General features: G+C 34.2%; 1 protein-coding gene across 10 annotated transcripts in view; it reads left to right on the top strand.

Annotated features, from left to right (window-relative positions):
- LOC128859771 (translational regulator orb2-like) overlaps nucleotides 1-27,994 on the top strand; it is a 116,652-nt gene that overhangs the window by 73,500 nt on the left and 15,158 nt on the right. Inside the window, exon 6 of one of the 10 annotated variants that reach the window (XM_054096845.1) lies at nucleotides 6-9,063. The exons of the other annotated variants lie outside the window; for them this stretch is intronic. Coding sequence (XP_053952820.1) covers nucleotides 6-1,425 — 1,420 coding nt within the window. The 3' untranslated portion in view covers nucleotides 1,426-9,063. Of the gene's footprint in view, nucleotides 1-5; nucleotides 9,064-27,994 lie in introns of those variants that run through there. 10 annotated transcript variants of the gene reach the window in all.

Genomic DNA, 27,994 nt, shown 5'->3' with positions numbered 1-27,994 from the left:
CGCAGTGGACTGCCCAACAAGCAACAGCTTTCACCGAATCATCCCTGTCCGCCACATGATGGCAACAGTCCTACTTCACCTGGTGGCGGCGGATCTCCTTATAACGGTTCACAGGCTGGTGGCAGTGGCGGCATTTCGCCGAATTCCAATGCGGGCATTTCACCTAACAAATACCGACGCAGCATATCATTCCCGAATAAGGGCGGCACCTCGCCCACACCCGGCTATTCGCTAGACATGAACGCCGCACAGTCCCATATACCCACACTGTCAGTGGGCAATAGTGGTAGTCAAAGCGCTGGCGCTACTGGCGGCGGTGACGCACCCTACCTGGGTTCTGGCTTCACCCCCGACCGTTTGGTGGGCAATGGCCTTGACATGCGTCCTATCGATCACTGCTTAAATGATATAATGCGCAATATGGGTGCAGTCGGTGCTGGTGGGGACAACAATGTGGCCGCTGCTGCTGTTCTAGCAGAACGTATGCGTAATCAGAAGTTAAGCGAACATCATCTCAGCGAAGCAGATGCTGTGGCTATAGCAAGTGGTAACGGTGCTGGTGCCTATTTGGATGCAAATTTGAAATTGAATTCACCATCGCGGGCGTCACCACATTCGCAGGGTTCAGAGCATATGGCACGCTATTCGAGAAAGGTGTTTGTAGGCGGTTTGCCACCAGACATTGATGAGGATGAGATCACCACGTCGTTTCGACGTTTTGGACCCTTGGTTGTTGATTGGCCACACAAAGCTGAATCAAAATCGTATTTCCCGCCAAAGGGATACGCCTTTCTGCTCTTCCAGGATGAAAACAGCGTGCAGCAGTTAATCGATTCGTGCATCACCGACGATGACAAGCTTTACCTATGCGTCTCATCGCCTACTATCAAAGATAAACCGGTACAAATACGACCATGGCGTCTGGCAGATGCTGATTATGTACTCGACGCAACCATGTCATTGGATCCGCGTAAAACCGTTTTCGTTGGCGGTGTACCGCGCCCATTGAAAGCCTTTGAGCTGGCTATGATTATGGATCGGCTATATGGTGGTGTATGTTATGCGGGTATCGACACCGATCCGGAACTAAAGTACCCGAAGGGCGCTGGACGCGTTGCATTCGCCAATCAACAGAGCTACATTGCAGCTATATCGGCGCGATTCGTACAACTGCAACATGGCGATATCGATAAACGTGTGGAGGTGAAACCATATGTGCTCGACGATCAGATGTGCGACGAGTGTGAGGGTCAACGTTGCGGTGGAAAATTCGCACCATTCTTTTGCGCCAACGTTACATGTCTACAATATTATTGCGAGAATTGTTGGGGTGTCATTCATGCGCGCCCCGGACGTGAATATCATAAACCTCTAGTCAAAGAAGGCGCCGACCGGCCACGGGCGGTGCCATTCCGTTGGTGTTAACGGCGGCGTTAATAGGGCCAGCGAACAGCCGAGCGAAAGCTACCGACGGCTAATGGCGGATGCGCGTCGGTTCAAAACGCGTGGCAAATGGAATGGCAAAGAGTGGCGCAACAGGAGTAAGGATATTGAAGGATATCAAATTGGCAATGTGGAATATATGAAAATTGCGATTAAAACGGAATGAAAAAGAGAGAGGTAGCTGTTGTGTGGGAAAAGGCTGGCAGGCATGGCAAGATTTCAAAAGTAAATGCATCTAATATTTTCTGCTTACAGAACAAATCGAACTGAAGCTGTTAAGTTAAATGCATTGAATTTTTGTTTTTGTTTACGGAAGCCCAAACCACATTTTGTGCATATACAAAAACAAAAATAATAAATGAAAAAAAAAACAACAAAACAAGAAAAATCAGCAACACACACATATACAAAACTACAGGTACACAAAGAGCAAAAGATGTATGTTAAATTTTGCAATAACAGCAAAAGCAAAGGATACCAAAAACGGTTTGAAAACTAAGCGCATTCACAAGTTTTACCAGAACTAAAGCGTGTATATGTAGTAGTGTTAGGTTATATGAATGGAGGCAAAAGGAAATTTTAGAAAAATTTTATTACACAAATATCTACTTAACTAGAACAGATATACATATATACTAAAATACTTAGCATGGGCTTATACTCAGATATGTACATACCGATGTGTGTGTGTGTGTGAAAAATAGTAAAATGCATACATAGGTACATATATAGATATGTTTAAAAGTAGCAGGCCTATGAAATGAATAAAAGCGAATAAAAATAGTTTAGCGAACAAAAACAAAAGCAAGAACGAAATACTTGAACAATTTTATAGCGTTTTCTTACTTACGAAAATATCGACTAGTGATTGCTTCAAAATTAATAGGAACTTAGAGCTATAGCAAATTACTCATAAACACACAAAATCTACAGTTTCAGAAGCAAATTTTCTACAGCTAAAGTTCGAACATGTTATTACTCTATGAATACTAGCTAGCCAAAATTAATTGAGTAAAAGACACAACACAAGCACAGACACTAATGCCAATACACGGTTCATATTCAGAAATATGGAAGTGAATGCCTTCCAATGTCAAGCGCAATACCGCCAGATTAGTTTACTGCTTTCAAGCTCCAATGAGAGCTACTATGTTTAACATCCATACATACATGTGCGTGGTGTGTATGTGTGCGTGCATATTTGTAGGCCCCTCTATTAGCATATCGGATGTGTAATGCATTATGAGTTCATGTTTAGCTATTTTTGTTTTTGCATATTTGTATGCATATAGAAAAAATGTTTTCTTTCGATATGTCGAAAATTCGAAAAAGGATAAATGGTTTTCAAATCAGCGCAGTATTTTTTAAATTTTATTTTTATTGTCATGATTATTATATAAACTAATATTAGTTATAACGTTTTTTGATTTTTTTTTTGCTATGCTAATATAAATGCCAAATGCCTTGCATATTGTTATTTATATTCACATGTTATTAATTTAATGGAATTTAGTTTTAGTTTGAATTGTAAACATTTTTAATGGTGTTTTGTTGTACAATAGTGAAACGTATTTTTGAAAAAGGCAAAAATTATTTAAAATAATTAGCGCACATTAAATGGAGTTCCACTGGTGAAATATTGAGAAATGGTAGTAAATCATTTTTTTATTAGTTTTTAATTTTTAGTAGACACATTAGTAGTGATAATGAATCCTCGCAAGATAGAAAAACCTATTAGTGTATAGAGAAGCCAATTGCATGCCAAAAAGTATGGAGAATGTGAGCGTAAAATTCTAATGAAGTAAATGAAAATGAAAATGGAGAAAACTAAAGGAAATTAGAGCGGAAGAAATGTATGCTTGTCTGAGTCTACTGGGCTGACAAAATTCAATTGTGAATAGAGAAGCTACCAAAGATGTGAAAAGAAAAGTGTGATGAATAATTTTGCTCATTCATTAATAAAATATAGCGCATATATTATGTAAAAAAAGTTGTAAGCACTCAACACATGAAGGCTGAGCCCTCACGAATCGCTCTATGAAAAGAGGCGGCAGCTACACCAACTGAACCAACCTAAAACCAGTAGACTTTCGCAATCATGACTTATTTCAAATACTTTTTATAGATATGTATTTTTAACAGCTCTGCTCGCCGCGCACACGATTGTATAAAGAACTAAAATCTTTTCAAAAGTAATTTACTTCATTTAGCATTTAGAGTAGTGTTGAACGATTGTCATCATCACCGATGAATGTTGCAAGTTAATTTAAAATACCTCAGCAAAAATGTGTTTTCTCGCAAAAAATTGAAATACCACCAAAGTCGTGTGTGAATTTTTGTTGGCTTTTCGTCTTGAAAAGTCAACAACAATTGTAAGACAACTAACGTGTGTCAACTTCTTAACTAATATAAAAAATGCTAATAATAATAATAATAATAATAATAAAATATGTTTAGTAGAAATTTCCAGCGCATCCTTTTCTGCACACATATACCTTTTTCCTAATTTAGATAATAATGTTTTTTTGTTCCTTTTTAATATAGGTATATATTATTGTATGCTAATACTTAAAAAAAGAAATTTTTTTATTACACTTTTGTATGTTTTACTCGTATTTATATATAATTTTATTTGTTTTTTCATACATACTTTTCTATGACCGAATAATTGTTATTGTTTTTGTGTTTGTATGCATTTTATTCTTGTATGTATGTAACTATGTATTGGTGATAGCTGAATTTTTGTTACAATTTTTATTTGTTTTTGTTTTTTTATTAAAAATATTGACACTGATAAATTTTTATTGTGTTAATTGACGCGCCACATGCACACACACATGCGTATGCATATAGAAATATGTATAAATATTTGCGCAATTTATTATAGATTGTAGTTTTTGTTTTTGTTTTCTGCTAATCGAGAATTGTCACTTAATTTTTCTAGTTTTGTATGACTTTAAACCATTTTTTTAGTGACAGAAAAAAGCCTTCAATAACACACGAAATTTCGTGAGTTGTTTTCAGGTTAGACTTGGGATATTTGTCTTGGATACAGCCAAATGCATGAGCAATTCGCTATTACTCGATATGACACCCAACTTGACTTGAAATCGGTGCAGAATTTACGTTGAAAACAAATCGCCAAGTGGCACGCAGTTGAACTTCTTTAGAATTACTTCAGTAACTGAGACAATCGTTGCAGTTTGCGAAGTACTAGTAACATTTTTCAAAAATGACGCTGTACATAGATGTATATTTTTTAGCACTGGAAGAAGCTTAACCAAAATAACCTTAACAAAATAGGGGACCTAAATAAAATATAATTACTTTTTTTTCAGGATAAATTCTGTTTAAAGATTCCAAAACAAAGGTTCTTGTTTTTTTGTTTTGTTTGTTTAATTATTTTAGAAATGCTTTCTCGTTTTTCAACTGTTTTCTTTCCAGTTTCAAATAGGCAGTGCAGAGCAGGTTATAGTTTATACTAAATGAGCGCTCTTTTCGACCACTGAAACGCTTTACAATTCTACAACAGCAAAATGTAACATGTAGCAAGAAATAAACAATACCAAAATACATACATACATATGCAAAGGATGTTGCAATACATACACATACATGTTCACATACATAGTGAATTCAATTAAAATATGAGACAAAAACAATTGTAAAATTAAATATAATCTAATAATTTCTGGAGTAAAACCATTTTTTATATAGAAGATTTGTAACATTTTTATTAAATATTAAATAAAAATACTTTAATGGGGAATTAAAGTAAAAATGCGCATGCAATAAACTCTTTCTAAGCTTAGGCAAGTCTAATGGTATAAAAACATTAATAAAATATGTATATTAAATTATTATGAAATGTGCAATATTATACTAATATTAATAAAACCAAAGTAGATCGGAGTGGACTTTGCCTATAAGCATACAAGCTTCCATACATACATATACACATACATACATAGCTATTTACTTGATTCGGATATACCATATCCGATCGTCAGCAGGAAATTAGAAAGCAGTGTCAGCAGCAAAATCGAAGAGGCAGAAATAAAGTATGTAAATGTATGCAAATAGCAGATGTGTAGAAATAAACCAAATTTCTAGGTTAAATGAAAATAAAAATGTCAAGCAGCAGGCTAGCCGCTATAGTGGTAGGTGACTGTCATTCGTGTCTCGATATATGTATGTAAATGATTTTAAATCATAAATTTTTGTGAAAAAATATTTTGGTTTCTTTAATTATAGATTTTTGGTAGAACTTTGGCGTTGAGCCCTTGTTTGCCAATAATTTTGCTAAAAAATACTTAGCCACACTTTTCACAAATATTTATAGCTTAAAAAACATTCTTGTTGAAGCAGACTAGTCGCAGTAGTGGCTAATAGTGACTAGTTATAATTGCGCGAATAAAGCTGACTACAGAAACACGCATACAACTTCATGTATGTGTATATAAAAAATTCATGATTTCCACTTAATTTGTGAAATACTTAGTTGTATTGTGTGCAGTACGAGTACTTGTGAGTGCTATATATCAGCATATACTTATACATACAAACATAATATTTGTATTAAGTAAAATATAAAAAATTATTTAGAAAAATTCTAATAAACTATCTAAGAAAAATTGGGATGAAATAAGTGAAAATAAGCTGAATTGAAAACTACGTATCGTGCAAGACAATTGAAAGCAGCTGCAGCAGCCAGTGTTTCATGCTAGAGCGCTGACTCAATTACAAGAAAATGTATGTAAATGTGTGTGTGGAAATAAAAACATTATGCGAAATTGTATCATCACATTAGTTAAATCTTTTTAGACAAATTTTTGCTATTGCTTTACTGAATAAATAAAATTAATACAAAACTATAGAATAAAAAATAAAAATAAAATAATAATAATAATGTAACGAAAAATGGCGAAAATAATTTAAACATGGAGGAAACAAAAAAACAAAAAACAAAACAAATTGAAGAAAATTAATTAATGACTTGTATCATGTATAACTAAATCGATAGACATTTTCTAGGATTTTTATTGTTATTGTATATTGGATATGTTTTTTTGTATTGTTCAAATATCAAGGTACATACATACATACATGCATATAAATATAAATAAAAGTAAATTTTCTCGAGTTTTATATGTATATATGTACATACATACATACATACAAACATACATGCATATGTCCAAAATACACACTGCAAATGATGTAACATACATACGTACATATGTATTTATGTATAGAAGTCATTAGTTTTTCATAAAGAATCACAACAGTGAAAGCAAATTTAGTTGCCGCTGAACGCATGTATAACACTACAAACATTGGGATGTGAGAGGAAAATGTGCTTTGGAAAAGCTACTAATATTGTAGAACTTTCCAATTGCAATATTGTGCACACCTTTGTCCGGTCAGCGTAAATTGAAAAATTTTGTTCTTTTCAAAGGAAAAAGCTAATTTTTGAAATAAAGTATGTGAAATACATATATACACACATACATATATATATATAATATAAAATCGTAGTAAATTCAAGTTGTTTTTTATAGATTTTTATACTTTTTTATACTTTACTGTTTATTAAAGAAAACAAAAACTTAAGAACCAAATAAAAATGTATGCAAAAAGTGGTAGCGATGAGAAGCAAACATTAAACAAAATGCGCTGCAGTTAATGGATATTTATTATAACCACAAGAATTTGTAATTTATACAATTAAGCTGAATAATAAAAGAAATATTAATACACAATCAATAGTCAGAAGTAAAATCGACCCTTTCTGAATAATTAATAGTTCGCCATTGTTTTATTAATTAGACTAAAAATCTAACGCTTACTCAAAGTGGTAACAATTTGCAATATACACACATTAATATATAGTAGTTGTGAAGTACTTTTACATAAAATTTCGCCAAGTTTTATACGCCCTATTTCGAGCTGCGTCCGATATCTCGCAAAAGTATTTGGAACTCTATTTTTGACATCTCTTATGCTGCTGACTTGAAAGTTAGCTGTAATTTAAACAATCAAAAAAGATTTGTTTTCATAAAAATATTCGAAAGACATATTTAGGCGAAAGTTAATATAAGAAAAAATAAATAAAAAAATATTTCGCCAGTTTCAAACGGAAAGCTCTTCCGTATTCGATGCTCAATAGATGCAGAAACCAGTGACGTAGAAAATGTGGTTTTACTTCAAAAATCGAAAACGATGTTTCTCTTTACAGTAATGTTTTAACCAAGATACTTAAAGCCTCCTCTTTTACTTTCTCGAACTTAAACTTTCAACATGTAACGGCATTTTCACATAGCTTTTTATAATTGATTAATTCAATACACTTTTGTATCAAAGGTTTTGCCGAATTTTTGCTATAATAAATTAAAAATCAAAACACATGTAAATCAGTCTGAAATGTAAAAATAATTAGCAGCTGCTTGTGCTGTGGGTGCATTCCACAAGCGCTCTAATGCGTCATGTTTGATGCGATTAAAATCTCACCGCGGTGGCGCATAAAAATAATAAAATAATAATCGCTGAAGGTTAAAAAATGCACAAAATGGATTTCATCCATTACTTTGGAAAAGAAAACATGTTTTCTAGTCAGATATCTTTTAAGGAAACACAAAAAGAAATCTTTGAGCCTTCTTTCAATAAAATAGGGAATCCGACAACTTTTGTGAGACACTGTCAGTTTAAGGTGGCGAACGAAATAAAATGTTTGTTATTGTATATTTTAAATTTCTGCTTTCATTTAAATGCTAGTGCCTAGGGTATTTTTCGTTTTTTACGAATATGTGCAATATTTAATTAATAAAATCCCTTGAAGACCGAGATGTACTTTTTTGAATATGCAAATCTATAATAATATCATGGCTCATAAGTAGTCAACTGGCTAAAATAAAAATAAAAAACACAAATAAATAAAGAATAAAATAACATTAGGTTAGTCCTTTTTTATAGAAATTTTTTATATTCGAAATTTTTTACCTTCACTTTGTTATTATTGTATGTATAAAGTACATATCTGTTGTATCACATATGTAGAGCTCTTAGTTTATAGTTGTAGTTCGCTAATAGACATAATGTTTTCATATTTTTCCTATTTACACGTATATTCACGTTATTAATTAATTAAATTAGTTAATTTTTGTTGTGTTTGTTGAGAGTATATATATTTTGCTTATTTTTAAAAATATTTGATTTTTATTAAATTGTCATCACTGTTAAATTGTAATTATCATTTGTATTTGAAATTTTTTTTATAATGAACATTAAAAGTTTTGTATTATATTTTTGAACAAAAATTTAAAAAAAAAAAATAAGTAAAAGATTACCAAATGGTAGCGCGTTTTATTTCATGGGCGATGAAACTTACCTGAGTGAAATGTACACTAGTGGCAGAAACTAAATCGTCTAATATATATAATTCTGCAAAAAATATGTCAAAGCAGCAGTCGTACATTTGTCTTAAAACAAGAAAAATTTGTTAATAACTAAAGACGAAATAAAAAAAATGCTCTCATAAGTGGACTAGGTGTGATTATGTACTGAAAAATTCGTTTTGGGGTGTCCGGTGGTCCTGAATTTTCAATAAAGTTTAATTTAAAATTTGGTTTTCTGTTTGAATATTTGGATAGTATAAGTAAAGAGTTTTTCAAAAGGCGCGCTTAGATGTTGTTCTAAAATAAAACATGTGGAAATTTAAATTCTTTCAAGTTTCACTATTTTTATTCAAAATAACGGCGCTTAACAATTATATGTTACAAAGTTTAAATGCCCAGCATGAACACGGCTACAGGCAAAATCCGCCGCAATGTCTATTCATGTTGAAAATTGTTGGACGTCCTATGCTCTTATAGGAGTTAAAGGAAACAAATAAAAAGAAATAATATAATTGTTGAGAACGTCGAGATATTGACACAATTTAAGAGCCAAAATTTGAACCGTCGACCTTTTGTGGGGGTCGTCTTCAGAGTATTTTCGAAATAAATATTTTTTTTTATTGTCAAAAATTTCTATAACAAAACTCGGCTAGAAAATTTTACCATCCAAAAACAAATTCGAACTAGTCGGAATCAGTTAAGAACCATTTGCTTTTTGGGTGGTGAAAAAAAACACGATGCCTCTAAACTTTGGGTAATTTTGCCCAAACTTGATACAAAGGATAAATCCAAGAAAAGAAATACGACGCAAGTAAAATTACGAAAAATGTGCAATGCCACACCGTCTTTCCTCCTAATGTTACGATTGATAAATCGAGAAAAAGTTGAGATATTTTTGCCAAACTCGTCAAGGATATTTTCCTTGATATAGGGCAAGTGCCTATTGAAAAGTGGCGAAATGGGTTAAGCGAAAATGTTTCCAATTCTTATCGTCTATGAGTTTTTTTATTCCAAATAAATATTTATTTATTTATTGTATTTATTTATTGTCTTTGAATGAATACATTCTTACAGACTATATTAAGCTAATGTACAATAGTTTAGTAGTTACTAAGAAAAGAACGATTTAAGATGATGCCATACGGCCTTGTAAAATCAGCACCAGAAGAATTGAAAAACATATTTAAATCTGCACATGCCCTAGGAATCGGAGCATTCACCCAATAGTTGGTTCTCGAGAAGCCAATTTTAAAGGTTTTGTACTGTTGGTTTTACCAAAATGTGCGCGGATATATAAAATTCGGTCCGGACCTTCATACTTCAAATTATTATCATTAGTTTTTAATAAAATAAGGAAATACGTTCAATTGAAGTGTTGTTGCTAAAATAAAAATTATGCATGAATGGGATTTTCAGTCATTTTCGACTTAAACTATTCTTCTGCGAAATGTACTGGAAATACATACAATTCCTCGGAAATAATAAATTTTTTAATTCTAATTGGCAAAAAAAAAAAAACAACAAACAAAAAACATCGGCCAAACGGTTACTTATAAAACATATTTTACGTTCATTTATTCATTTGGCTAAATGGTAGTGTGAAAAATAAAAAAAATATCCCCTTCAATTTCTTCAAATTCTCTGAACGCTTTTGAATCTGAGAATAAGTGGAAAGACAATATGAGGCTACTAGATGCTTACTTGGACTTATTAATAGGGCCTAACCTATATTACACCCAAACTCACCTACACGTAATCTAACCTAATTTTTCGAAGCAATTATGAAGCAGACATTTTCAAGCTAAGTAACCGTTATCTAATGGGCAATTAGAGGGTATACAAATTTTGGGACATTCTAGTTACGTGAATAAGAGAGTTTAAATAGCCAATGAGAGTTTTACCCAAAAAATAAATGCCGAATCGTAAGACTAATCGATTTAATGTTGGTTTTCTTAAATGCTTGCAATATAATTATTGTGCTACTGATTATTTTATTTTATCTATTTGTATCTATGTATGTGTTACATTTTAATTTTTTTGCGATGGTCACAAATGAAATATGGGTTTGTGAATTTTGTATTCATCATCACCATTCGCACGACAGTCTTGTGAAGCCCAATTTGTATTATTATTATTGTATTTTGAACTGTAATGGTATTCATAATGCCAACTTTTTAATATGTAAATACAGTGAATCCTCGATATAACGCAAATCTCTATATAGAAATTCCTTAAAAACCGTTTTTCATAAACAAATTTTACACGGATATATAATATAAAAATGGTACTTTATTTAGTAATTCAAGCCTATATACATACCATACATATACATATGGTGCTAAATGTTTATATATATAAAAAAAATTTTTCTATATTTTAAAATTATGAATTTAGAATAAATGGAACACAAAACGCCAATAAAGTACCGTTATAACACTAGAATCAAACGTAAGTTGAGTATGTGAAGAAAGCACGGCGCACTACCTCTTCACATGGTTTACAATCGCCGAAGCAGCACATTTCCTGGGTCTACCATTAAATGGCCAAAAAAAAAACACCTAGTCGGTGAAGCGCCGATATAGGTAGGGTCTAATAAGGCTGCTAAAATAGCAAAAAATGCCCACTAAGTAATCTCAGCATAACAGATTATGAATTCTTTTCAAGAATTTAATAACATTTTTTTAATTTCTCTAGGTTACTGCAGATTTCCTCTTACTTCAGCTTTACAAAACTATCGACATAACGAACTGTAATTTTGCACATGCGATGCAACTTCGTAATATCGAGGACTTAATATATAATTCTATTGAGTTTCGTAGAAAAGGGAATTTAAGTGGGGATTTGTGCACAACTGCTTATATTTCTGCCACTAGTGTATAATAGGAAAGGGGTTTTCTTTGTATTACGTGCGTTTAAAAATGCTATGTAAGCATCCACTTTTAGAATGTTTTTTGAATATTAATTTTGTTCCCTTCAGTTGAAATAGTTACATAAGTTCTTACTCTCTCATTACATACTCGCTAAAATTATGTTTTTGTTTTTGGAAAATCTATCCTTAAAAACTAAGCTAACTCTAAGCTGTTCTGCTGAAAATTTTCAATGATAAAAATACTATAAAATTGCCTTAATAAACAAGAACTCTACGTACATACATATATATATATGTGTACATAATCAAATTTATGTAGAAAGAAATCTAAATAAATGAATATCTCGTTCGACTTACTAACAACATACACACTTGCAAAAATATTCATTCGTGTTAAAAATGGTAGTAGTTGTTTTTATACTTTCTATACTTGGAACAGAAAAAGGAAAAATAACCTAAAGCAAACCAAACGATATGCAAATAAACTTTTTAAGCTGTAATTTACTTACATATGTACATACATACATACATACAGACATACCTAAAGCCGAAAACTGGAAATTTGTAGAAAGTAATAATAAAAACTCTAAAAGTTAATCTCGATTATCTTCCTATTTAAAGAGCAAATTCAAAAATTACTACACTACACATTCAAGCAAACAAAAACAAAAAACAAAAAAAAACACAAAAATAAAAATAGTAGGCTGTCTACAATTTATCATCTACAATTTTTAAACAATACCTATTTAATACTACTTTTTCTACAAAATGTAACAAAACTCCGCGTTCTAAAATTCTGAAAATGTATTAATCCAAGCTAAATAAAGTAATAAATAAGACTCCTGCTTCTAACGAGTAAGATAGTATATTTAATACAAAACCAAAAAGTGGCATTTCAGAAATCGATATTTGAAAAACCCTTACAAACAGGAAACTATTAAGAAAAATAATAATAAAAACACTTATATTGACAGTTAAATCCTAATAAAATATGATAACCAATAAATATTAAAGAAAAATTAGTACAATTTCTCCTTCTTGGCTGTAGCGCAAAAACAAGAAAAATTATTAAAAAAAAAAACTAAACAGAAACAAAGCAGAAAAGGAGAAACCTAAAATGCCCGAGTCACGTTAACCTTAACAAAAATTGTAATAAATTACCCCAAAAAAGAAAAAATGAAAACAAACTTTTAGATTGAAAGTTTAACCAACCTTAAACACGTGCAATACCAACAACTAATACATACACATAATATTATATAAACTACAAGTACATATACTCGTATATTGGACGAATAGATAACTTCGAATTTGCCTTAAATTGTTTAATTCTATCCAAGCACTTACTTACGTATGAATAAAGATAAATACAATAGGCAATAAATACATACATAAATGTTTGTAGCCAAATTTTTAAAATTTATATAAATTTTCTTTCAATATTGTTGTGCGCCTGTTTTATGTAGATATTATCGTTTTCGACTTTGCAGTTTATGGTAGTATTACATGCCATATTCACGAACGAGTGTTATTGTCTTCCATACATTTCATAAAGTGGATGCTTCAAAATCTGCTTCATATCGTATTTTCAGGGTAAGATTTTTTGTAAACTATATTGCCTTGCACCTACTTAAAATATTAACGTCATAAACCATGTAAGAGGAGTATAATACATATTCTAGCAAAACTCGGCCGCCTTCCGCCGTGACTCAATCAATAGGGAAGTAAATAAATGTATGAACCCCACACCCTCTTGTAAGAGAACCACGTGATTTTTCTCTGCTATTTGAGGTATACAATTGGGACTTGTTGAATATCAACGTAGATTGAACAATCCCTGGACATTTGCTGTTTCTAACAACCGAGCTGGCGGTCGCTCTGTTAGACTAACGAACGGGCTTTTTGGCGGCTTCCAAGAAGATGAGGCATCGGCAAATCATGTTAATATAACATATAGCGTTTTTCAATAGGTGCGCTTCAACTTTTTTCCGATAGGGAGGGCGAACGACGCAATATTTTTTATTTTTCGCTTGTCATTTGTAAACTTCATTAGTATACATTTCATCATGGAACGCTACACACTTGAGCAACGCTTGCAAATCATTGAATTTTATTATAAAAATGCGTGTTCTGTTAAGAAAGTTTAAAGTCGAAAAATCATCTTCAGTGATGAAGCTCACTTTTGGCTCAATGGCTTTGTCAACAAGCAAAACATGCGTTACTGGGCAGAAAACAATCCACACGTGATTCATGAGGCACCGTTGCATCCCGAAAAAATCATTGTTTGGTGCGGTTTACATGCCGGCGGCGTAATTGGCCCATATTTTTTCGTTGACGAGAACGATCGCCACGTTACTGTGAATGGAAATCGATACCGCGACATGATAAACGATTATTTTTGGCCGCAATTGAATGGTATGGACTTAGACGACATGTGGTTTTAACAGGACGGGGCCACAAGCCACACAGCACACGCTACAATTGATTTGTTGAAGAGTAAGTTCGATGAGCGCATTATTTCCAGAAATGGACCGGTCGAATGGCCGCCGCGCTCGTGTGATTTGACGCCTCTAGACTATTTTCTTTCGGGTTATGTGAAGTCATTGGTCTACAGTAACAAGCCGGCGACGATTTTGAGCTCAGAGCCAATATTGAACGCGAAATTGCTGGAACTTCGGCCGATTTATGCAAAAGAGTGGTCGAAAATTGGGTTCAACGATTGGACTTCGTAAAACGTGCACGCGGTGGTCATGAAAAAGAAATCGTATTTTATACTTAAATGTATATGTTCAAACTCGATAATAAAAAAAAATTTGTTAAAAGTCAAACCGTTTGTGTTTTATTCAAAAAAAAAAGTTGAAGCGTTCTTACTGAAAAACGCTTTACATAACTCTTCATATGTTCTATACGAGAAGTGACTATTAAGTTACGAGACTGATGCTGTACTATATTTTATTGTTGAGTTTTTAAATATTTACCTATTATCAATTGGCTAAAATGTTGTTCCCTTTAAAACTTAAGAGTAGTTATAAATCGCACGGTATAACAGTGAAATACCGCATTTAGATAGGAATTTCTAGCTTCTGGCTCCCAACAATTCGCAGATTTTCTTGTTCTTGGAACAGAATGTGGTGGAGCCAACATCAGAACTCTAATCGGCTCTCAGCTCTGGCGTAACCGGGGCTATGGTCATTGCCGTCTGAGTGGACTCGACTCTACTGTTAAATCCCCGATGATGGATGGCCAAACCTGGTAATCTGTCATCCTTGATTTCTTATTATTTCAAGAAGTGCAGCACGAATGTGAAAATTTTGCTGTTGAAGGGTACCCAGTAAAGGTATCAGAATATTAATTTCGATTTTATAAGTACTTATAAGTACTTGCGTAGAAGGGCGACTCGGCCGTGACTCATCTTCAATGTCTTTTCGGCCATTCTGAAAACGCTCAAACCACTTACAGGCGATGAATATCTGTTATCATATAATTTTTCCATTAAATTATATCTTGCAGTATCGGTTTTGTATATTTTTCTGGTGAAGGAACAAAAGCTTTGGTCTGATCTGTTTACAGAAGCGAGAGGTATTGCATACTAAAGTGAAGGGAATTTAACACTTGTCTTTAATAACTGAACCACTTTGAAGTTAATACAGGTACGCCGCGAAGTAGCGTTAAGCAGTCAGCTTAAGATATCCAGAACGATACCTACATAAGTAAATATCTTTTATAATGACCGTCGGAAAATTAATGCCAAGAGAATAGAGGAATTTAAAAAGATAAAGTTAACAATCGTCTTCTAAATAATCAATAATGGATCACGCAATCGAAATCGCTTCCGATCAGAACTCTGCATTTTACCTGCGGCTATTGGCAAATGTATTTGCAAGATATGCCAGTGACGCTGCTCTATCCCTATGCCATTGTAAAGCTCACACAGCTCACTATTCCATGACCTGCTGCATTCGCAAAGATCTAAATATCTCCTGGAAAATTTTTCTCTCGAACACTACAAAGATTGACTAATCCGATGACTAATAAAGTGTCTTTTGTTAGTCGATTGAGGAATCAGTTCAATGTAGCGCTTATTGGTAAGAGTAATTCTTGTTGAGCTTTCTAGGGAGAAATTGTTGCATTTGTTAATGTTGGCTCCCGGCTAGCCGAAATACTCTACCGCATCAAAAGTATGACTGCAGCCTTCGGCTCTTTTTTAAGATTTGGCATGTTGTAATATTATAGATTTACCAGCAGCAAGGATGTAAGGTGAGGCGGCCGCCGTAGCCGAATAGTTGGTTCGTGACTGCCATTCAGGAGTGCATAGGTTCGAATCTCCGTGCGAGAAAAACCAAAATGATAGAAACATTTTTTTCTAATAGCGGTCGCCCCTAGGCAGGCAATGGCAAACCCCCGAGTGTATTTCTGCCATAAAAATGCTCCTCATAAAAACCAGTTGCCGTTTGGAGCCGGCGTAAAACTGTAGGCCCCTCCATCTAGGGGAAAATATCAAGACGCACACCACAAATTAAGGGAGGAGCTCGGTCAAACACCCAAAAAGGGTTTAAGCGGCATTTATATAAATATTATATATCTATTATGATACTTCTGTGACCAACGTCAGGAAGACCTTATTCAAGTAAGATCTGCATTTCTAATGCACTTCTGGCTAGGTCCTTTGCTCCATTGTTTCCAACAATTTATTCTATTTTACAAGATAGAGAAATAATCCTTCGAATGCCCCCGAGAATTGGAATTTCTTACAGGAATTTTCTAATTTTAAAACCACTTGTAAGCCCCCGAATAATGTTTTTGTATATTTTATTTTGTCTTCTTTAAAATTCCACACATTGCGCCCGAATAATCGCATCGTGATTTTGTTAGCTGTCACCCATTCATCGTACATCGTACGTATAAGTATCATACTTTCAATAATTTCTTCAGCAGCAAGGTTGGAGTATATTTATGAAGTAGCTCATAATCATATTAAGAATTGCAGACTGATGCTAGACGAATACAATGACAATTACAGCGCGTGGCTTTTACCATTTTACAAACCACTGATCGCACGTGATGGATCTTCCGGAGTATTTCTAAGGGTAGTAAAGCTTCATACCCTTCACGGTACAAGTTTCGAGTGGATTCAATTTGAATACTTACGGGCAGCGAGGTTTTGCAATGCGTGGTTACGACAAATATACTTATTTTTATATAGAGTTTTGACATTTGCGTAGCCTCTTCTGAATTGAAACAATAAATGCAGGGCTCGTGGTTATTTTAGTTATATAATAGACATACACATTTATTTTGAGGTAATGAAAATCGCATACTCATACTGGTTTTATATCCTTAGAGTGGATTCAGTTCTCACTAAACTCTGGTAACTTTTCGATTATAAAAATTACTCGTTTTTCAAAAATACAGTAGTACTTACATCCACGATGTCAAATTTCATACGTGCTACTTACATCTACGTTGTACACAATTCAGGGGTGTGACCAACATCAAATCGTTCACCGGCTCTGAGCAATTTTTAAACAACCAGCTGATTTGCTGACGTAATCGGGGATACGACAGCGCTTTGTTTACGAAAAAGTTGAGATTGGGTTAGTGTTATACGCAAAAAATCAACGCAGTCATCGCTCCTGTTACGTCGTTCCCGTGTTGTTACGACGGATTGGACGAGTGTGCGAATACATGGGAAATGAGTGGGCAGAGTTCTACTGACGATGCAGTGGCCCTGGTGATGTGGTAGTCAAAGTTGATTTCCCAATTTTGCTTCGGATAACCAAACCTGTTAATCTTTTATACATGCTTACATCCACAAATGGTTAACATTACTTACTTCGAAATGAACTCATGTAGTTTACTTGAGGTTGCGATTATGACCTCTGTTAAATACTCGTCGTAGTTAATTTTCCTGGTAAATCAATCGTACACAATAATATTGAAATCAGAAGAATAAAGTTTGTCTTGGCGAACATTAGGTGTTTCACCTTTCAAGCCATGTTGAGATGACGGCATTCAAATAACCGTCATTCTCCGTTAAACGAACATTTAATCAGTCGGTCTTTGCAAAATTTAATTTACTTTGCTTACGCAGGCAACTAACGGTGGTTTTTTCGCAGTCTTAAGTGGGTAAGATATTCAAATTCTTCCTCACACTTATATATATATATATGTATATATTTGTCGCGTGTTTGGCCGAGCTCCTCCTCCTATTTGTGGTGTGCGTCTTGATGTTGCCCCACAAATGGAGGAACCTATAGTTTTAAGGCGACTCCGAAGGAAAATGGTTTTTTATGAGAAGCTTTCTTATAACAGAAATACAATACAAACTTGCCAGTGGCAGTTTTTTCTATTATATGGTGTCTAATGCACGGACATTCGAACCTGTGCACCTCCGAATGGTAGTTTCCCACCAACCCATTCGTCTACGGCGAGATAGATAAATTGCGGAAATTTACTTTAAAAAAGAAAATCTCTTCGTGAAGTTCATAGAGCACTTCGTCCAGTTTCCGATGCAATTTTACTCTTTTCGATTCAAAACCATCAACACGAATGTGGAGCGAAGGCAATCCTCAAGCAATCTTCATTGAAATTTTCTATTTCATGCGGTTTACAAGCTAGCGGCATCATAGGCCTTTATTTCTTTTGGAATGATGAAGAAGCGGTTGTTATGGTGAATGGCGAGCGCTATCGAGTCATGTTGGCTGAAATTTCCATAAATAAATCAGCTAAACATCGACGGTATTTGGTTTCAACAAGACGGCGCAATTTGTCATACAGTGTGCATAATAATCGATTCATTGGATTGATCGCCTTACCCATTTTATAACACCTAGCCGCGGCGGAGACATGCCGGATATATTCTATTAAAAAATGAGTGCCACGAAATCATCTACCAGATTATAATAAAAAAATGTATTCCAATAAAATTTCTGTTTTTTTACCATTTTAAGTTCTTATGTTTTTAAAAACACCCTATATGCTCGGTTAGAACTACAAATTCTGTTTTAATGAACAAATTGAAATTTGTTATTTTAAATAAACCAACTGCACACTTATACTGAATTTTGGTCCATCCATTGGGCTCTACATATTTATACTATGGCCGAATTCGTTAGCAGCGTTTAAGACAGCCTATAATTTTCAACTGAATGTTTATTGTTGCGTGACCGGAATAGTACTACCCAATATTATAATCGCAATCATAAATTTATAATTCAAACAAAATTAGATTTGCGTGCTATAAGCAGCAAAACGGCAATTTCCCGGTGCTTGGAAGCGGGAAATACCTATAACAGTGTGCTTATTGGCGAGAGATACTGTACTACAAGGTGGCACCAAAATAATCAAGGGAGCAAGGGCCACAACAATCTTCCTACATTCGACTCTATCCGAAGCAATCTTTTTCAGCGCGTTCCTGCTTTTATTGGTTTTCTCCACCAGGTCTGCGAGGGTCTATCTCTTCGACGGCTTCCTTGTGGATTTAATCAATTGTAGTGCGCCTGATGTCACTTTATTCTCTTTCAAGAATGTATCCAAGGACTTCCGTTTGCATTGGAGTTTGGTTGGTGCTGCTTTACAGTCTGCTGTTTGATACGGTGCTGAACCAAAAAAAGCGAAGAATTGAACGCAGGCAGCGATTTATAAAGCCTTGTAGACGTTGCATGTCTGTAACTGCAAAGTTCCAACTGACTCGATTGGATTTAAATTATGGAAATCTTTATTTTGACCTTAACGCGCTGCTTGCTTGTCTGTTTGTATACTGCGGCTGTTTAGTTCACAAGTGTCAAATATAATTGCCTTACGAAGCTATTTGAAAAAATTATAAATCTTCCGGTAGGGTGATTAATTTTGCGCCGCTTTGTAATAAAGTGAATTTATTGCATTACTTTAGACGAGGCTATCCAAATGTTATGGACTGTTACAATACATCACCTTGTTTTTAATTTTGCACCTATGTACTTCATAACAATAGGCCTATTCACAATCAAGTGCGAAAAATATGGCATGCGCCATTGACGAATTACCATGCAAATACAATAACAAAATATATATACGCATTTGGCATCGTAATTTACTAATGTCATGATGCCAGATAATTTTCACTTAATTTGGAATTGCCCTACAATTTTTTGAAATGCTAATATGTAAAGAACGAAAACCAAATACAAAACTTTAGTTAATTCAAACTGTAATTTATTGGGCTTTGTATTTCTGTTAGGTGCATGCAGGTATCGATTTTTTGATAGTCAAATAAAAATTGATAAAGCTAATAATTTTAATGAAGAAATATTATGCAAAACTGAATGTAAAGAAATAAGAACAAAAAATATAATAATAATAAAGTTGCATAGAATATTTTTTGAAGATTTTCATAGCACAATTTTTGTGAGTTACGAATGCATACTTTATTATTACGAAATATGTATTTATATATGTACATGCTTCATGCATATGTATGTATATTTTTTATTTAATGATTTGTAGCTAGTAAATCAGTGACAAGTTTAATGGAAAGTAAGTACTTACATACATACCTATTAGAAATTAGAATTTGAACGTAACGTCAGCAAAGGGAAGATTATTGCATTCGCAACTTTTTGATAATGAATTATTTACTTATACATAGCAACAAAAGTAGTAAAAAATAAGAACCCTAATTGGATGATGAATTTGGTACCTTTACATATGTATTGACTTAATAACAAGCGAACAAAAAGAAATATATATAAAGAAAAAAATTTAAATATTCTACAGTAAAGTGAATATGTTAAATTGAGACACCATGTCAATGAGCTGAAGAGCTGAAACAAGCCACTGAAGCACCTAGCAGTTAAGAAGAAAACCTAAAAAGTATTACTTTGGCGCGAAAACTGTTATCAGTGAGAAAAGAGGAACAATGGAAATGCATTTTAAATTCTGGATAGCATTGTACCTTAATTGCATTGAACCTTATACATGCATACATACACACATACCATATATGCAGATATATAAGTTGAATTCGTATGAAAAGATTCGTACGAAAAATTTAGAGAATTTAATTAAAATTAGAAATAAGAAAATGAAATCCTTTAAAAACATACATGCATACATACCTACAAAAAGTAGATGAAATAAACCGAAAATTTCAAGTCGAGTCAAGAGTCCAGGGTTGACCTTGACCCCTTGGCGTCCGTACCAGTTGAGTGTCTCCCACGACTCGTCCTTCCATTCAAATTTACAAAATCAAAGCAAAAATAGTACTAGAAGTAAAGAGTAAATACTTTTCCGAATAATACGAAATAAAAATGAAACTTGTCATAAAAATATACTCAATCAGTAAATCAAGCAAGTAAATGAAGCAAGAGATTAATACACTGCACGAAATAAATAAAAAGCAAACAAATATGAAAGTGGATGGCAACCAGAGACCCTTAACGACCAGTAATTCCTTTAGCAAAATATTTACGAATGCATATAATGAAAAAAATAAAAATAAATAAATATAAATACATATTATAATATACATAAATACAAATAAATATTGACTAACTGCAACCAGAACAATTAAAAAGTAACAAAGTAGGAAAAAATGAAATTACTGAACAGCTTGAATATTACAAGCGTGCATGGTATTATTAAAATATTTTTTCACACTTTATATTTACTTACTTATATAAAAAAAAAACTATTATACAATAATATATATTTCATATACGAAAAATAGAAATTATACTGTATATATATTATTTAACAGTTGAGATTTATAATTATTTGCTATAGAAAAAACAAAACCAAAACCAAAAAAAATAGACGTAGTAAAAACAACAAATATTGTAGTTTTTATTTAATTTTTCAAAATTTTGGCATACATGGAATTACGAAAAAAACAAAGACCCTATGGAAAATAAATTCAATCGAAAGATCGCTGAGTGCAGGTAGGGAATGTAAATAGAGCTGCTTAGTCGAACGCACACGCACTCTATATACTATGTACGTTCGCGCGTTTGCTGGAAGAATGCCATAACTAAAAAATCAAAAACTCGAGAAAAACGGCTTCAAAGTTTTCAATTTTCTATGCCGACCTAAGTAAACATGGGGTGAAAAGTCCCGTGTCTAACAAAGAAAACACTCTTTTTTTATGTAGAATTAGCTTTACTAATCAACGTAATTTCCATCAAGTTAAACGCAATCATTCTGCTTTAAATTCAATACCACTTTTGTAGAACGATTTATCTTTTGCCTCAAAATAGTTCTCAGTTTCAGAGATAATCTCTTCATTCGAAGGAAATTTCTTACTGGCGAGTATTGTTTTAGGTCTGCGAACAAATCAGTATTCGTTGGGAGTCAAATCCGGCGAATACGGTGGGTATGGGAACAATTCGAAGTTCAATTAAACATGGCCAAACACTGCTCAGAATCATCAATACGCTCTTGTTTTTGTTCAACAGTGAGCAAACGCCTCAGACAATGTGAACAGAGCTTTCCCATAATAAATGCTTATGCAAAATGAAGGCAAAACATTCTTTTGATATCTTTACGATGTCAACTAACTCACATAACTCGACTTTTCGATGATTCGAAACGATTTTGTGGATTTCTTGATGTTTTCTCATTTGGACGTTCACTGCGTTGTTCATCATCGTTGTCTCTAGAACCACGTTGGAAGCCAGCAAACCATCGTTGAAATTTGAATTTGAATAGTAACTGAAAAAGAGGCGAAGCAATAAAATAAATGCTATAAAATAGATGGCTAGCTATGTGTTAGTTCCAGGATTTATCAGCCCATGTGTTAAGAGTAAATAAAGGGTGGTTAAGTTTCAAGGGCCGATGTTGATTTTGAATAAAATACAATTTTTTTAGGAAATTATTGTCATTTCTCGTTATTATGATAATATTGGTATGGCTCAATTACGTATTGAATAAAATATCGGCCGAATGGCCGCTGCGACCTCGGCGGCACACCTCCATTCGATGGTCCAAATTTTCGATGACGCTGAGGCATAATTGAGGTTCTATGCCATTAATGGGCCCAATTATCTCTTCCTTTAGCTCTTGAATTGTTGCTGGCTTATGGACGTACATCTTTTCTTTCAAATAACCCCAAAGAAAGAAGTCCAACGGTGTCGTTGACTTTTAGGTGTGGTTCACATTCAGCATCGGCCTTTGAAATTTAACCACCCTTTACATATAATATATTCATCTAGTGAAACGCTGTTCGCCATAGATATCGTCACAAATTTTTTACGTAACATAAAGTAAGAGCTGGTGGTAATTTCTGCATATTAAGCTAAAAATTCTTTTTCTCTTTTATTATGACGCTTTTGCAGCAAATGAACTATATGTATAGTATTTACATAAAGCCCAAAAAACCAAAATTCTCTAAAACGTACGCGGTCTATGTGCATATACGAGGGCAAGCTTATAAGTGTCTTAAAAAAACTTCTAAATATTCATACAACTTTCATCTAAACTTTGCAATATGGTGTCTCTTTATGCCTTCCGAAAAATATAATCTTCTTTCTTGGGCTCTGTAAAATATGTTTTAGTTTTCCATTTAATATCTTCGGTTTGCCGAAAATCGCTTACCTTTCTGCAATATTGTGCATAGTATATGAAGAATACAAAGGACGAGAAACATAGTCGGTTAAGATTGTTCCTGGTGCATTCCAAAAACTCAGTCTTTGTAACCTTTAATGCCAATGCAAAAAAATTTGATTTCTTTGAACTTATCAAGCTCGCTTCTGCCTACTGCTTTGATGGCTTTTTTCTCAAATTTGAGGTGATGACTTCATGTTTCTGCAAAGATTATGAATCAGCGCAGAAGTTCATAATTACTTTGAAGTTTCCATTATTTCGCATTTTTAGTGCACTGTAAACAAAGGCGGTACTTATATTGCGAACAGCGTATGTTCCACACGTTATCTTGTGATCTTCATATATAGAGATACATAGTATTCGATCCTGATTCAATTTATGACCATGATAGTTTCTTTTGTACCAAATTCTACCCATAAAGTATTAATTTATCCACCGATCGTGCTAGTTGCCTCTGCCCGGTAAGCCGTTAGTCAACATACATTGTAAAGAGACGGGATCTTCTTAAAATCAATTCCTTCGGCGGCTGTCAGGCAATATTTATTTAGTCGTATCCCTAACTGTCTTTAAAAAATTCCAATCTTTCGTTAAGTGTTAGACAAAGTGAACGCGTTACTATATTGATATCTAAATTAGTCAACCTGCTGCTCTAACATTCTCGATACTGTGCTGCCAATGAGATAATAGGTATATTCGACAATTTTGAGCACATTTCGCGTAAATCGCTCCCAATCCAATGGCCTCAATTGCAGCTCGATTGCCTCGAAATAAAACGATCTTTGCCACCAATGATTCCTAGGTGGTTTCCGATTTCCATTTCATTATAAAACTGCAACATGGAGATGCATTATTAAACAAAATATCAAGAATGCAACTTTTTTACTCCGGAGCTTCGCTAAAAAATATTTTGCTGATAAAGTTGAAGTTGAAGTTTTGTGATTGGGTTCGGACCAATAATTGAATCATTACCTAGGGGGTGATGAAATTGCATCATTATGGTTTGATTTCATCCTCAAAGTCGACGGACTAATGTTCATCTGTAGCATATGGAATGCGTGGATCAATGCATTTCTTGTGTTAAATTTTCTTTAAGCCTTAAAATAAATACACACATTTGTTTACACGATAGCTGCCACCTGGAAAGGCGATTTCATGGAAAACTCGTAATATAGCAATAAATATCATCATCTCGGTGTGTTCGTGGCTCATAATGGTGTGATTGTCCTCTATCTAGATAAATCGGACCTCTTCCACCTCAAACTACATATATTGATACATAGCGACATTACAACAAATTTAATGGCCTTAGAGTAAGGAAAGATTTGAAATTGTACATATATCCGACCTGAACATTTGACTCTTACGACGCATAAAAAATATCGAGCATTCGTTGTATGGAAAAAATACTCAAGGTCGCCAGTAAACAAAAAAATATTAATTTGTACAAAGCTAGAAACTTGGATTTATATTAGTTTTGTAGTAGAATGAAATATGTTTTTGAAGTGAAACTTCTTAGGCGTCGATGGACGAGCGAGAATGGAGAGTAAAATTTCAAGGCCATGCAACGTTTTGGGCATTTTCGTTCCGCGAGAGAGAAAAAGATATAACGTAGAGGAAAAGGAGAGATAGATATATACACTTTAGGCTATTTTTTTGAGTTTTTCCTTGTGGTTGCTAATTTCTAGTGAGAAAGAACACTGCCTACTTTTTGGCGCTTGTTTATTGGTGCAAACTTGTAGGAAATATATTTTAGGTGCCTAGCTTTTGGCGTTATATTTCCTTGGTGCCTACTGTTTGGGGCGTTTTTTGGTCCCAATTTTTTTGGCGTTTTTTTGGTGCCTTTCTTTTTGCCGCTTATTTCCGTTTCTAGTGCTTGTGCGTACTATAAAGTGCTATCCATTCCGGCGTCGGATTTATTGGTAATGCCTTACGGTAATTTGTGCCGTTGCTGCGGTCCTGAAATCGCTGCGTTTGTGCGGGGAGTAGTGCGTGTTGTTGCCACGGTTTGTCTGCGGTGTTTACCTACACCGGTCGACACTATTTAGATATATATTTTTTCTCTCTCGGGTCTCTCCCTCTTTCTTTGTCTGCCTTGAAAGTTTCACTTCTGTTATGTGTACTACGCACGCACTTAAATAAAAAAAATAAAAAATAAAAATAAGTAGTCAAAATTTCCCAATACAAGTAAATCCCTGTGCTATAGTTATGAAGTACCCCTTATTTCCGCAATGTAGACAAGTGAGCGAAACACAATGGCTATTACATTTATGATATTTTTGATATTAAAGTATACGAGTGAAATGCAGGGCGGGAGTGGCGTAATGGTTTGGCTAGCTATATATATATATATATATATTTAAAAACATATATATAAATTTAAAAACATGTTGGAACAACATTGGGTCTTGGGTAAGATTTTTTTTCCAACATGACATTAACCCTAAGTATACTGCACGAAGTGTTAAAGAATGGCTCTTATATAAAATAAATACACCACCGCAAAGTTCATATTTAAATCCGATAGAACATATTTGAGAGCTTTTAGAGGGAAAAATTCATCAAAGTATAGTAACTGTCTGAAATTCAACAAAGTATAGTAACTGGCGGCCGCTGTAGCCGAATGGGTTGGTGCGTGACTACCATTCGCAATTCACAGAGCGAACGTCGGTTCGAATCTCCGTGAAACACCAAAATTAAGAAAAACATTTTTCTATTGTAATAGCGGTCGCCCCTCGTAGGCAATGGCAAACCTCCGAGTGTATTTCTGCCATGAAAAAGCTCCTCATAAAAATTTCTGCCGTTCGGAGTCGGCTTAAAACTGTAGGTCCCTCCATTTGGGGAGCGACATCAAGATGCACACTACAAACAGGAGGAGGAGCTTGGCCAAACAGCCAAAACAGGGTGTACGCCCCAATTATATATACTATATATATAGTAACTGACGTAAAATCGATAAAAACAGAGTTGATTGAGACATGGAAGCAAATAACGCGGGAAGAACTTACCCAACTAGTTGGATCAATGCCCCAACGCTTATCAAATCTGATAGAGCATATTTGGGAGCTTTTAGAGGGGAAAATGCAAACTACATCAACCTTTTTTTCAATTAATGCATACCTTCTGGGATATAAGAAAATATGTTGATATGTATGTAGACTTGAGTCCTTCACAACATGAGTCTATCGCAACATTCCGCCACTCTGGCGGACTTAACACTCACTTGTATTAAGGCGGGTGGCAGTTAAGAGTTCACAAATGCTAAACTAACACTGGGTCTTTTATGGCAAAGTTTTTCATACGGTTTAGTCAAAGAGCCGCTCTTGTACTTGACTCAATCTCATGAAAATTAACCCTTTCGCGACCATTTTTACATGTGTTCTTTACATATTTACAAAGTTCTTATAAATATGCCAATTACGTTCTTAAAACGTTTATTAAAATATTGGCTCCTTTGTGCGTTCTCTGCTAAATAATACTTACACTGAGCATCAAATAAAAGTATAAATTTCGTTTCCGATGTATTAAAATATATGAAGATATTATTGTACATTTCTAAAGGTGTCGAAATAACAAAAACATAAGAGTATATCTCCTTCCAGACGTCAAACGGAAATATTACTTTTGTAATTTTTTGGCGGCCGCCGTAGCCGAATGGATTGGTGCGTGACTACCATTCGGAATTCAGAGAGAGCATAGATTCGAATCTCTAATAGCGGTCGCCCCTCGTCAGGCAATGTCACAGCTCCGAGTGTATTTTTGCCTTGAAAAAGCTCCTTATAAAAAATATCTGCCGTTCGGAGTTGGCTTGAAACTGTAGGTCCCTCCATTTGTGGAACACCATCATAACGCACTCCACAATCGAAGGAGGAGCTCGACCAAACTCCCAGAAAGGCTATGCGCGTCAAATATATATATATATATATATATATAATTTAAAAATAAGAAAGCATAAACTGGCAAAACTAAATTTAGTAGTTGGTATTCCCACCTTTGCTTTGGATTACTGCGAGTATACATTTTGATGTACTTCGAAATGTGGTGATTGAGCTGACTAGTTGAGCTTTTTGATGGCGTTTTCTTCAAAAAAGCTAGTAGTAAAGTGTGACGTGTGTTTGGAGCCGTTTTCTTGTTGGAACAGAAACGATCCCAAATGCATTTTTTCCGCGCTTGTTGTCAAATCTTCGCCGAGAACGTGAATATAAGCGCCTGCTGTGAATTTTCCACCGATTTTTACCGAATTGCCCACACCAAATTTTGGGAAATTGCCCGAAACCCAAAGAAACCGCCTCCATGCTTTGCCGTTCACTGTACGCACTTTGTTTTCATGCGATCTGAAGGCTTACACCACATCCATTTACGTGTTTTTGAATGCTTCAGCTTGAATTTAGACCTATCCGACCAAACTACTTTGTCCCAAAATGCGGTGGGTATATTTACAATCTGTTTCGCAAACTTGAGTATTTTGTTCCTATTTTTCTGCGACATAGTTTTTTAAACCAAATGTTCGTAGTTTTCACTGCACTGTACTGGCACAAACATCCAAATCCAAACGTTTGATCAACTCCCTTGATGAAATTTCAGTGTTTTCTGCGACTTTTCTTCTCATGAGACGCTCAAGGTGCATTGAAATTTTTGGTTTTGGATCTCCTTCATACTGAGTCTTGTATTTTTTTCTTTTCTTGAAGTTTTCAGAAGTCTTTCTGGCGCCTCC

The sequence above is a fragment of the Anastrepha ludens genome, chromosome 4, assembly GCF_028408465.1.
Source record: "Anastrepha ludens isolate Willacy chromosome 4, idAnaLude1.1, whole genome shotgun sequence".
Taxonomy (NCBI): domain Eukaryota; kingdom Metazoa; phylum Arthropoda; class Insecta; order Diptera; family Tephritidae; genus Anastrepha; species Anastrepha ludens.
Note: the sequence above shows the minus strand (reverse complement) of the source record. Positions and strands in the feature narration are given on the sequence as shown.